The following is a 14152-nucleotide window of genomic DNA, read 5'->3' on the forward strand; positions in this document are numbered from 1 at the left end:
ATCTTGAATAATGAGACATATTTTGAAGGTAAATGGTCATTTAAAACAGAGGTCCCTTGAAATATCTTCCCTTAGAGAGTCGCGAATCCCTGGAATGCTCTGTCCTAGAGTGTTGCTGGGGCTGGATCAAAAGAAGTAATTAAAGTGGAGGCAGATAAAAAGATCAAGGCATTTAGGGGTCTGACACAGAAGAAGTTGTTGAGGCCTTGGGCCCCATCAGCCCAGATCACATTGAATAGTAAGGAAGGTTTGGGATATCTGACGGCCTACTCCTGTTCCTATTTTCTTGTGTTACAAAGTAATATTAGTTTGCAGATCTACAGTTATTCACAACCTCAAGATTCTTCACTTTACCAGTCTTTGCTGTTTGGCATGAAGTATTGCAGATAACTTCTGCTTGCATTATCTCACAAACAATCCGACAATGTTAGTTTTTAGGAAGTATTGACTGAAGGCTGGATACAAGAGGGCATGATTGGATCATTATAATTGGTGATAGATGATTAAAGCCTTACTCTTGTGGAACCCATGACACTTCTTTTCCAATATCTTCTCTGCTCTTCTTTAAAGTGGTGCCACAGACCTCCTTGAAAATGCAAATTGGGGCCTCACTTTATTGACCTACAGCATACGAAAGATTAAACCTCAGCAGGTGCAGTACGAATTCAGAACTGCACTTGCAATGTCAGTCTGGACTTCTGTGGAAGTGGATCTGTGCATTGTATTGTAGGAATAAACAGCACAAAGAGAAAAATGGCTGAGAAACAGGATCGTGAATGACCTGGCAGGAGAAGTTAAGCTGAATAGAGGGACACAAGTAAATAATCCCAGGGCCTGACAGCATTGAACAGCAAGGGTGCTCACGACTGTATACAAGGTGACTCTCAACCAAAACAATGAAAAGCGATTAACTGATTCATTATATCATAGATCATGCTTGTTTAATTTGACTGCCTTGTCTCCTAGGTAACAACAATAGCTCATTGTTACATTGCAGCTCTATAAAACCTGGGTTAGACCACACTTGGAGTATTAAGCTGGGTGCCAATCGCCGAAGAAGAACAACTTGGGAGTATTGTGCTCAGCTCTGGTCACTCATTGTAAGAAGGATGTGGAAGCTTTAGAGAGGGTGCAGAGGAGATTTACCAGGATGTTGCCTGGATTAGAAAGCTTGTCTCATGAGGACAGGCTGAATGAGCTTGATCTTTGGTCTTTTCTCTATGGAGCAAAGGAGTATGACAGGAGACTTGATAGAATTGTACAAAATGATAAAGAGACATAGATTGAGTGGACTTCCGGTAAGATGGTGGCGTGCTTAGTCGCAGCAGCTTCTCCAAGTCCAACAAACAACGTTGGCTTTGGTATTACAAAATACTGTAAGTGTGGTTCATTAGTTCATTGGAAAGACCAGTAGCAGAGGAGATGTATGGCGGTTGTTGCAGTGACCAGGCCCTGATGCTGCACAGGGAAGGAGACACCAGAGGTGGTATCGGAGATAACAGAGACACGGTGGGCCTGCTGAAATCTATGCTGGGTTGGAAGCTAGTCCCTGCAGGTCCATTCTCCCATCAGTCCTGCTCTTCAGTGTTCGCTCTCTGGAAGACAAGCTGGACTGCCTTCATCTGTGGCTGACCCAGTGCGAGATGATGAACTGCTGCGTGCTTGTTCTTGCAGAAACATGGCTCCAGGACAATAGCCTATGCATCATCAATCTTCAGGCCATGCCACTCAGTGCCTTGAGCTACTATTACTTTGTGACCGTATGTACTATTGTAACACTGGAGGAAATACCGGGGGGAAGGATGTCAGAAGCAGGGCAGGGGTTTTACATAGAGAGTGGCAGGTGCTTGGAGCGCAGTGCCAGGGATAGTGGTAGAGGGTGATACATTAGAAACATTTACAAGACTCTTAGACACATGGATGAAAGAAAAATGGAAGGTTAAGTAGAAGAAAAGGGTTAGATTGAACTTGGGGTAGGTTAAAGGGTCAGCACAACATCATGGGCTGAAGGGCCTGTACTGTGCTGCAATGATCTATATTGGCTTTAAAACGCCTTGGAAAAATCTGGGGCTCTGGAAGGTGAGCTATGGAACAGCAGAAGTCTGGGGAAATGTTCTGAATATGAGAGTGGGGTGATGTAAGGGTGAATAGAAAGGTTAATCTTTACACAGCCAGGTCTCACAAGTGGTACACGGACTTAGCAAGAGATCAGTTTTGTTAAGTGTAACACACACATAAAATACTGGAAGAACTCAGCAAGTCTGGCAGCACCTATGGAAAGGAATAAGTAGTCGATGTTTCGGGCCGAGACTTCACCAGGACAGGTTTATAATGTAGGAGCATCACTGCCAGGACACCCGCAGTACTTGCAGCCTTGCATATATGCCATTTCTGATCCAGAATGCTACCACGTTTCTCACCCTCTACATGCCACCTTGGCTGAACAGAGGAGCACTTTTAGTAATAGACCAAGACAACTGCACCGCTCCAAGGAGCACTTATTTGAGGTCATTCTTACCCTCAGCCATTAGGCTCTATGAGTCAACCTATTGCCAGGGAATTGATGACCCCTGCTGTCAGACTGGCTGAGATAACTTATTTTGTATTCTTTCTAGTATTTGTGTATCTGTGTACTTCTAATGCTATTGTATCCTTGTAATTTCCTTTGGGATCAATAAAGTACCTATCTATCTATACAGTATTGGGGTAAAGTATTCCATAGACATAGGCAAAATTGTACATTGAAACAAAGTCCTTTTTATGCATTAACTCTCTCCATTGTGCCTTGAGATAGCACTCTCAATTACCTTAATATTTATGCCTCTCAAAATGTATAGGCCAACAAGAAGAACTAAGAATACACCCTATCTGTGGATTGCTTTATCTAAAGTGTTGGAACATACAGTGATGGCAGTAAGATGGCAGCGCGACTGATCGCAGCAGCTTCTATAGGGTCAACCAAAGGTGCCATTTTCTTTTTAAACAGATTTTTTTAAATCGCAAGACCCTGCTGGACATTAAAAAATGAAAGTTCTGCAGCTCTACCCTTCAGTGAGTTGCTCGTGGCACAGAAGCTGAAGGAGCTGCTCTTGGTGCAGATTTTGCTGCCGTCTGCGTCAGAGAGGCGTTGGAGGAGTCGGTGTGCAGTCTAACAGCGAGTGATCTTCTTAGCCGCTTTCCTTCTGATTGCAAGACCCCATTGCACAATGTTAACGGAGGAGGAGAAGATGGCAGCGTGACGCAGCGCGCGCGGCCTCTCCGGTGAATGATATCTGTAATCTGTCAAGTAGGGTACCATGCACAATTCTGATTTGATGGAGACAGACGTGAGAGTATGGAGGAACATCTGGAGAAACTTCTGAAATGCCCACTTCGCTACCGTTGCTACTGTGTGGTAACTGGAATCTCCGGAGGAGAAGGCCCCGAATCCTCGGCTTTGCTTGTTTTGGTGGCTGGGGCTAGGTCAAAGGCGCTCGGCAGAGGATGGCACTCAGGAGGTTGTATTGGAGGGGCTGGTCGGAGGCTCGGTTTTCGGATGGACGGACTCAGTGTTGGCTGTAGTTGGGTGCTTCCAATGCATTGGCAGTTGTCGGTGCCTGGAGGTTTATGGCAGGGAGTTTCTCCCCTTTTGCCGCCTGCTATCGGGGACTCGGGAGTTGATTGACTTGGGACTTGAGACTTTTTTTTTACCGTGCCCATGGTCTGTTCTTTATCAAATTATGGTATTGTTTTGAACTGCTGTAACTATATGTTATAATTATGTGGTTCTGTCAGTGTTAGACTTTGGTTTGTCCTGTTTTTCTGTGATAACACTCTGGAGGAACACTGTATCATTTCTTAATGCATGTATGCATTTCTAAATGACAATAAAAGAGGACTGAGTGTTCTCATAATCTATTGGTGGACTGCAGGGACAGACAGCGGGGGAGCTGGGTGGCCTCAGTCATAGCGAGGACAAGGCCTGAAGCTACGGTGTCACATGTTTACAGTAGCCCAGGAGAGAGGTGTAAGAGTCACTGGGCGGTGTGGCGTGGCATTCAACCTGGAGTCAGTGCTGCCCCCAGTGTTCCCTTGACAGAAGGAAAGCTGTCAACTGCAGATTTCTGCAAAACTTATGGACTCAGGGTGTTGGACCATTTTTTTTGTGTGACTGTATTTTACTGATATCTTGTATGTGCTATATGTGCCTTGTGCTGTGTGTGACTGTAGGTACTGTGTTTTACACCTTGGCCCCAGAGGAACACTGTTTTGTCTGGCTGTATTCATGTGTACAGTTGAATGACAACTGAACTTAAACTTGAGCGAGCTGGAAAATCTCACTTATGGGTGTCCTCTGATCAATACAGATGAGGAGGGTCAACTGACCTGCTTCCATGCCACGACCCTTGACTGCAAACTGGTATGTCACAGCAGAATTCAGAGGCAGGCACTGAGCTGTGTCACCCTGGTCAAAGAGGGTTAAACTTCACAAGGCCCTTGTCAGGGCAGACAAGCACAAGGTGAGAAATGAGAGTTTTCACAATGCGCTGGGGTACAGCAATATCCAAAAGGGCTGACTGAACTGAGATGTGTTTTTAACTCTTTACTTCTACACAGAAGGGGTTGTGAACCATGTTAATGGAATAAAAGAATTTTTTTGTCATTTCATCCAAACATGAAGACTAGACAGCATTATTGAAAAAATATGAGAGATGAATTTATGAAAATACATCTTAATGTTTTCTTCTGCCTCTGAACAGTACAGCTTTGACACCATGAACCACAGCCGAAATAATACAACAATAAAGCGTATAGGATCTCTTTATTGACTGCCAATGAACTGCTCTCCTATACAGGCAATTACTTCTCCAAGTCTGTCAGTCAAAGGAAAAATGACTGAATCCATTAGATCAAACCTTTGCCACTGCTCATAATGCACCTCTTAGGCCTCATTAATCTGAGTCAGCGGCACACAGCCAGCAGTGCTCAACAAGGCAACCAGCGCCTCCCCCACACCCCACGTGAGTTCTTTCATCTCTGAAAACAGTGCTAATCAAGCTATCCTTATTACCCGACTCACTGTCATGTGAACAGCATTCACTCTTAACTGCTCTCATTACAGTCCCATCTTCAGAGACGTCTGACTGGAAAGAAAGTCTGATTGCATTAATATTCATGACAATAATTAGTATTCTAGGTCACTGAATATTCATGCTATTATTTTGGTTTTATGGGTTGGACGAAGTTCTTATAGTCAGTGCAGAGGGGGCTTGTATTTTCTAGCCTTTATAGATCAATATTCTATAGCAAGAAGAGTGCAATCCTTGCTGAGCAGGACTTTTTCAATATGTTACCTGGTAACTGGCTGAAAGTGTATGCGTTTGAAGTTCACACCTGCTATAAATGGATTTTATCTAATTAAATAAAAAATTAACAAGAAAATTACAACTCTAGTTAATCCGCACTGAACTAAAGTCTGTGTTTTACACATTTTCATTTGCAGGACTGCTGTACAGAGATCTAAATGTTTACCAGCTGGTGTAAATACATATAAATAAGTTAATGATGTCCTGGAGAATTCTGACAGAAATTTATAAGAGGTTAAGAATTAACATAAGAAAGGTGGTTAATAGTCAAAACACGTCAGCTAATGGCTTTCCGTGCTTAGATTTGAGTTGTTTAAGATCAAACCCATCATTTGTAAATTGAGCATCATCAGAATTTAGATGTTGAAAAGCAAAAAATTACAAACGTTAAGTTAAAAGATTAGAAGAGTAGGCTTCAAATCTACAGAAGTGCATGTTACTTTTCCAATATGCTAGATAACTACAGATGACAAGATTGCGTATTATCTATTATGGAGTGCTACTTTATGATATATCAATCCCAGTCCCCCCCCCCCCACTTCCCTCCTCTGAAGGTGCTCACTCACTCTGAGTGATGTATCCATTTCCACAAGGCACTGGCTCCCAGCCACTGCCTAGCCCTGAGTGACAATCCTTAATGTGTGAGCCAGAAGGTTGTCAGTATCCCACTTGCCTCCAACTGGGTTGGTTTGTCTGTTTTCCAGTGAACCAAGTGAGGTGAAAAGGAGTACGGGAACCGGGGCCCCATTAGTTTGAAAGGGAGCATGGTAAACATTACTTGGTGAGCCAGATGCTACGTCATCGAGATTTCCAAATATTTGGGTAGCAGGTTATCGGAGTTGTTTTTTTAAAACAGTTTTTATTGGAGCATTCAGGTTCTTGTGATCTCCCCATTTCTCTTCTCACAGATGTAGCTGGACTTGCTGACTATTTCCAACATTTTCTATTTTTATTGAAAATATCTGACTTGTCCAATGTTTGAAGCACTTCATTTCCTATAAGAGGAATGCTGACTCTCCTCTCTTAGATTCAAGCGTAAAACACAGAAATCTACAGCACATAACAGGCCCTTCAGCCCACAATGCTGTGCTGACCATGTAACCGACTCTAAAAAATGCCTAGAATTGTCTTATTATTTTTATCTCATCTGGCTTTTCTGGCACATCTTTACTCCAACTCAATCCTAGCAACATGGTGCAGCTATAGTCAAATTCTACAAATTTATTCTTTTAAATTATCCCCATGAATTCACCCGTTCTGCTTCAGCAACACCTTGGATAAGTGTATAAGGTGCCTGGAAATCTCATCACATCAAAGTTGCACATCATTCTGAGCTTGCTTGGGATAAGCTCCCAAAGAACCATTTCTAAAATACCCTTTTGCACAAATAATGTGAGATTTAATGGTGCCTCACCTCCACCTCCTCCAAAATAACTTGGGATTAGCATTACATACCAACCTTTCCAATGATGACCATATTCTGATACTAACTCCAATAAACCGGCATCTGATTGTTCAGTAATTCTGATAGTCCAGTATCTGGTTCAGAATGTGAACTGGGGTCCAGAATACAAGTGGGGTGTGTGATCCAGAATGCAGCTGAGTTAGAGTCAGGAATACCAGGGTTCAGGAATGTGGAGAAGGTTTTCCTGCCAGAGTAAGGGCCCAGAGTGCTTGAATATTTCCTCCTCCAGTTAAACTCACTGGGTTTATTGAAGAAATTACTATACTGCTGCACAATAGGTAAAAATGCAAAATAAATGCATATTTGGGTACTGGGAGTATCATCCAACAGTCTGGAAAATCTGCCAGTCTGGGACTGCCAACATTTCAAGGGTGCCAAGTTTCTGGAGTTCTGTATTTCTTTAATTCTTTAAAATCTAGTTTGTATCTCTTTGCTAGAATTCAGATCCTTATAAGCTTTTTAGTGGTAGGTTCCAGTTAATACTGTTGTCCATGAAGACAGTAATATTTTGGTTGAGCTTGTTGTTCAGGCAGATTTTAGAACATTTGTTCAGTAGAGCATATATTTTTTACTTCTTTTTTTGTCTGAGAAATGTTTGAATCCTCCAATGGTTAATAATGAAGATTATTTTGCATGGATTAAGAGATATTTTGAATGACAAGGGGAGTGGATCGTATCAGCTTCTCCTGGATACTGTAAGTAAATCAACGCACGGCAAAGTTGCTCAAATTGAGGAACCAGTTCCATCAGTATGAGCCGAACATAGTTCCTGTTCTACTACAATCCAGGATCATTCCAGAGAGGCTGGTAAGCAGAATTCTGCTCCCAGTTCTGGAAGTAATTTTCAAAGTCAAAGTAAATTTATGAGCAAAGTACATATATGTCACCATATACAACATTGAGTAAGACACAAAATATATGTTACTCTGGATTTGCAGCATCTACAGAATCTCTTGTGTTTCCATTACCTTGAGTTCAATTTTCTTGCAGGCATTTACAGGAAAACAAAGAAATACAATAGTTTATAGAATACTGTGCAGAAACAAAGACTGACAGGCAACCAAAGTGCAATTGAAGACAAATTGTGCCAAAAAAAACCCTCCACCTAAACAATAATGCAGAGAACATAATGTCCAACAGTGCATTTTGTTGCTCACCTGCATTCTGTGAAATATGCAAACTGCTCAGGTCTTTGGGCAAACCATTTGCTTTAGGACTGGAAATGGGGGCACAAGCTGAGGTGGCACGAGGCGGTCGCTTCCCTGGGACTTTGACGGTAGTCCGAAGGAGATCAATTTCCTTCCCGTGGACATTTTGCATGTAATCCTTGAGATGAGAAAAGTTAGTGTAAAAATGTTAGTATTCAAATGCTCTAGAATTGCCTTTCCAAATCAAAAGAAACAGAATGGATTAAGGTAAAGTTAAAGTGCAATAAACAATTAAGCTTTTTAATGAGAGGTGACTAAATACAACAAATGCAAACACCACAGTAACAGAATCCTAATGTCCACATCTTTTGTCTGAAACAAGCCGATTTTTCTAAAATATTGTGTTAATTTAGATTATCTTCATACGGATACCTACAGCTTAAAATAAAGCACTTATTTTTGTTTACTGCAAATAATTTTATCCTGCTCAGGCTGCCTAGATTCTGGCAGCACTATTTGTCAACATCAAGCCCCAATTATTATAAACAAGGCAGTATCCCAAACTGACGCCCTCTCCCCTGGTTTTCATGTGCAAATGCTGTCTCTACAATCAGTTGTGTCATTTGTGTTTCAATACTGATCAGAACAGAAAGATCTTAACAAGGCACAAGGGCAATTCAAACCAAGGTACTCAAACAACTCTTAACAAGTCACTGGAGACTACTTGATGCAAGTCTCCACAAGTGTGGTCCTTGCAAACCTCTGCCCCTTAACAGCTTGAAAATAGTAATTGCAAACTTATTTGCATTTATTGGTGTTCATCATATCTAAAAACATAACTGTGAGAGCCTCTGGGCCATTGTTCTGCTTGGAGAGCATCAATAAATGAGGTGACTGGGTGCAGAAATCCACCCTCTTTGCTCCTACGCTGTCGCTTGTTTTTACATTTGACTCCTAATTATGTTGCATCTATTGCCATCCACTTAATTAGCTGCATTAATGTGATTTCTTTTCACATAGTCAAGCAATTAAGAACTATGATTAAGTTTCATTCAATTAGCCTCAACAAACATGTTAATTGATGCCCCAGATGGAAATGAGGTGCAGTGAGGGAAACCTGCTCACGATCCACGATTCTGTCACAAAACCACGACTCTCAAGACAGTTGCTGCACCAATACAGATCTCTCCAGAATAACCTCCCGCCACTTCACAGCTGTAACAATGTGTCTCTTGTTAATCAACACTACCATTTTATGGAAAGTTTTTGAGAAAAAAAACAGAATGCACTATTGACTTAAAATGGAGCACTCCCATGTAATTAATGGTGGGGGTGGGGGGAATAAAGTATTTAATGTTGAGCATAAGGAAGAATTGCTATGTTACTTTCAAGGGGAAAGGCATGTTTCATTCAAATGTGGATTAGCTAAGGGGATCTGTTTCCAAAACCTCTACATATGCCATAAGTGAAAGTCTGTTTTTAATCAAAATTGTGATTATAGAACATTTAAAGTATTAGAACTGGAAATGGTGATGTGCCCTGACTTTACATCACTATGGCAAGGGTGCTTACTTTGAGATACTACCATGCTAACTCAACCTCCCCTAACCTAGGAATTAAAACTGCAGGCCAACATCAGTTATGGATAAGCGCTAGCATGCCAACAACAGTGGCAATATGCTGCAAATATAATGAATAACAAGGGAGCAAAAAAATAGCTCCTGGAAGAACTCTGCGGGTCAAGCAAAATCTGTGAAGGTAAAACAACTGCTGGTGTTTGGGAGTGAGATTCTGCATCAGCACTTGTCTTGAACTGAAATGTCAAATTAACCGTTTGCCTCCATAAATGCTGCCGGAGCTAGTTTCCTCAAACAGTTTGTCTTTCGCTCTAGATTCCAGCATCAGCGATCTCTTGCGTCTCCAGAACACCAAAGGGGGCTGTTTCAGCTGTATCTTTTGAGTAAAACGGAAACTCTGAGCTTTGTTGTACTTAAATACTGATGTAAGTCTTATCTCAGCTGTCCAGTGTTAAGCGGAATAAACAGATTTGTAGCAACACACACAAAAAATGCTGGTGGAATGCAGCAGGCCAGGAAGCATCCATAGGAAGAGGTACAGTCGGTGTTTCAGGCTGAGACCCTTTGTCAGGACTAACTGAAAGAAGACATAGTAAGAGATTTGAAAGTGGGAGGGGGAGATCTGAAATGATAGGAGAAGACAGGAGGGGAGGGGTGGATCCAAGAGCTGGAAAGATCATGGGACAGGAAGCCTGGGGAGAGAGAGGGGGGGGGAAGGGAGCCCGGAGGGTGGAGAGCAGGCAATGAGTTATAGTGAGAGGGACAGAAGGAGAAAAAAAGAGAAAGAGAAAAAAAAGGGGGAAATATATTAAATAAATAAATAAGGGATGGGGTATGAAGGGGAGGAGGGCCATTAATGGAAGTTAGAGAAGTCAATATTCATGCCATCAGGTTGGAGGCTACCCAGACAGAATATAAGGTGGTGTTCCTCCAACCTGAGTGGCTTCATCTGGACAGTAGAGGCGGCCATGGCCTGACATATCAGATTGGGAATGGGATGTGGAATTAAAATGTGTGGCCACTGGGAGATCCTGCTTTCTCTGGTGGACAGAGCATAGGTGTTCAGCGAAACGGACTCCCAGTCTGTGTCGGGTTTCACCAATATATAGAAGGCCACATCGGGAGCACCGGACGCAGTATATCACCCCAGCCAACTCACCAGGTGAAGTGTCGCCCCACCTGGAAGGACTGTCTGGGGCCCTGAATGGTGATGAGGGAGGAAGTGTAAGGGCATGTGTAGCACTTGTTCCGCTTACAGGGATAAGTGCCGGGAGGGAGATCAGTGGGAAGGGACTGGGGGGGGGGGGGACGGGACGAATAGACAAGGGAGTTGCGTAGGGAGCGATCCCTGTGGAAAGCAGAAAGGGGGGGATGACGTGCTTAGATTTGTATATGCTTTCTTCTGTGTGAAACTATAAACACACAAACACTAAGTGTCAGATTTGTTTACATATTTACAACAGACACTACCGAAAGGGGATCATAATCAATTTAGAAAAGCTGCAGGATCTTTTTTTCAAGAAAGTTTCTCACAAATGGTGATTGATAGACCAAGATATTTCACAGGTTCATCTGAAGCTTCATGAAGTCTTCAAAGACTCGGAGGGAGTCAGCTTTCACTTTGCCTTTTACCTTTCAGCCTTTGACACGGGGACCTTAAACAAAATTTACATAACATGTTGTCAAACCTTGGCATGCTATCTGAATACCTGGGGATCTAAGTGCTGCAAACCCAAAGCACAGAGCTTTGAACAAAAAATTAGCAAAGATTGGTCCTGACAATTTTGTGCATTGAACAGAATATCAAGCATGTTGAAGGAACACAGAGATCTTTCCCTTGGCATAGGAACTGTTGGTGCACATCAGTTTGGAAGGTGCATATGATTGCAGCTGTTGAAATAGATTGAAAATGCCTCATACTGTAGAGCCCAACACAACATTAGAAGGAACATTCCCAGTAAATTGGAGTTTAAAAAATTGCAGAAGAGTTTCAGTAAGATTCTTCCTGGTCAGGGCATTCCACAACCTGAAGGACCCGGTGTTTCAGTGTATTCCTGGTGTATTTATGAAAAACAACCAACAGAAAAATAAACAGCAGAATTATCACTTTGCCAGGGACACTGATGGTGGTAAACAGAAATACTGGGGAAAAACTGCCAAACTTTTCTTCACACTTAGTGTCAAGATCTTCTGCGTGTGCCTGAGTGCAGAGGCAAGCTCTGGAGGGGTGTCAATGATTATCTCCCGGTAGCACTCATCATCTACTGTGAGAAAATGCTTTGAGAGGTTGGTCATGGCTCGAGTTAACTCCTGCCTGAGTAAGGATCACGACCCACTGCAATTCGCCTATTCCCACAATAGATCTATAGTGGATGCAATCTCACTGGCTCTCCACTTTATTGAGAGATACACCATGGAACAGGCCCTTCACCAATTAACCTACTAACCGGTACATCTTTGGACTGTGGGAGGTAGATGGGGCACCCAGACGAAACCTATGTGGTCACAGAAAGAACATAAAAACTCCTTACAGATGGAGCCGGAACTGAACTCTGATGTCCTGAGCTGTAATAGTGTTGCACGAACCGCTACAAGACAACAGCAAAACACACATCAGGCTGCTGTTGATTGATTACAGCTCGGCATTCAATACCATCATCACTCAGTATTAATCAACAAGCTTCTAAAGCCGGGCATCTATACTTCCCTCCGCAATTGAATCCTTGACTTGCTTATCAGGAGACCACAGATGGTGTGGATCAGAAACATCTTCTCTTGCTGACAATCAACACGAAAACATCTTAAGGATGCATGCGTAACCCACTGCTGTACTCCCTCTATACTTAAGACTGTGTGGCTAAGAACAACTCAAATGCCATTCATAAATTTGCGGCTGACACAACTGCTGTCAATAAAATCTCAGATGGCAATGTGGAGTGAGGTAGATCAGCTGACTGAATGGTGTCACAACAACCACCTCACACTCTATGTCAGTAAGACCAGGTCTTGATTACAGGCCAGGAAAGGGCAGTCGGGCGGACATGTAGCAGTCCTTGTGTGGGGTGAATGGTGGAAAGGGTGAACAGTTTTAAGTTCCTGGGGTGTCCTGGGCCCCAACACATTGATGCAATCACAAAGGTGGCACTTCAGCAGCTCTACTGTGTTAGGGGTTTGAGAAGGTCTGGTATGTCACCAAAGACTCTCGCAGACTCCTAATGACATACATTCTGGCTGGTTGGAACTCAATCACACAAGAGCCGCACAGGGTTGTAGACTCAGCCAGCTGCATAACAGGCACAACCAACCCCACCACCAAGGACATCTTCAAGATGCAGTGCCTCAAAAAGGCAGCATCCATTATTAAGGACCCTCACCGTCCACAACATTCTTTCTTTTTGTTACTGCGCTTGGGAAGGAGGTACAGAAGTCCGAAGAAGAAACCACACTCAATGATTCAGGAACCACTTCTTGCACCCATAAACACTATCTCATTATCCCGTTTTTTGCATTATCTATTTATATTGCAATTTATCACAATTTTATGTACTGCTGAATCAAGACAATAAATTTCATGTCCTATGTCAGTGGCCTGGTTCTGATCTAAGGTGGTGATGTGTGCATACATCCTTTGTATGGATATGATGAGCTGAATGGTGTTCCCTGTGCTGTATGGCTTTATGACCAGGTTAATTTACAGTACCATGGCTTGATGACTTCACAATCTCAATACACATAAAATGTATTTTTCCCTTCCTAGATGCTTTTTTTGGGGGAGTGGGGTGGGGAAAGAACCTTTTTCTCTACTCCAGATTGCCCCGCAATTAAGAGGTTTTACTGTATCTACCTGCCATGCCCATTCACCCTTTAACTAACATCACTAACACAACCCAGATGGCCATAAACACACGAGAATCTGCAGAAGTTGGACATCTTGAGCAACACACAAAATGCTGGAGAACTCGGCAGGTCAGCAGGGAAATAAAGAGTCAAGGTTTTGGGTTGATTCCCTTCATCAGGACTGGAAAGGAAGGGGGCAGAAGCCAGAGTGAGAAGGTGGGGGGAGGGGAAGAAGTACAAGCTGGCAAGAAGACCAGAAGAGGGGCAAAGTGGGTGGGTGGGGGAGGGCTGATGAAGTAAGAAGCTGGGAGGATAGGTGGAAGAGGTGAAGGGCTAAAGAAAGAAAAATCTGATAGGATTTCAGATTGGAGAAGAAAGGGAAGGAAGAGGGGCAAAGATGGGGTGAGGGGGTATAAGGGAAAGCAAAAAAGAAGAGGGTGGGTGGAAATTTTCAGGTGATGTTGTCTGAGATTCTGCAGATGCAAAAAATCTTGACAATATACACAAAGTGCTGGAGGAAATCAGATCAGGTAGCATCTATGGAGGAGAATAAATCAGCACGTAGATGTTAAAAGGACCTTTCTCGCATAAGTTGGTCATAGTTTGTCCCACATTATATGCTGTGTCCCAAATTTATTTCAAAAGATCGCTCTAGCCTTTCAGGAGTTATGAATGATGCCATCTTTTCCTCAGACTATCCTTCAGGATAGAGGACTGAGGACTTGTTTCCATTCCAGTGTCACAGGCTCTCAAGCAATGTGGGAGCAGCTGACTGTGCTA

The 14152-nt window shown here is 42.8% G+C and overlaps 1 protein-coding gene across 2 annotated transcripts in view; it reads right to left on the reverse strand.

Moving 5' to 3' along the window:
• The window catches only part of agap1 (ArfGAP with GTPase domain, ankyrin repeat and PH domain 1), a 649964-nt gene that overhangs the window by 220314 nt on the left and 415498 nt on the right, over positions 1-14152 (reverse strand). For both annotated transcript variants that reach the window (XM_072261395.1, XM_072261394.1), the window contains exon 11: positions 7968-8136. In XM_072261395.1, the coding sequence (XP_072117496.1) occupies positions 7968-8136 (169 nt within the window). The remainder of the gene's footprint in view (positions 1-7967; positions 8137-14152) is intronic.

This window comes from Mobula birostris, chromosome 6, assembly GCF_030028105.1.
Source record: "Mobula birostris isolate sMobBir1 chromosome 6, sMobBir1.hap1, whole genome shotgun sequence".
Lineage (NCBI taxonomy): Eukaryota > Metazoa > Chordata > Chondrichthyes > Myliobatiformes > Myliobatidae > Mobula > Mobula birostris.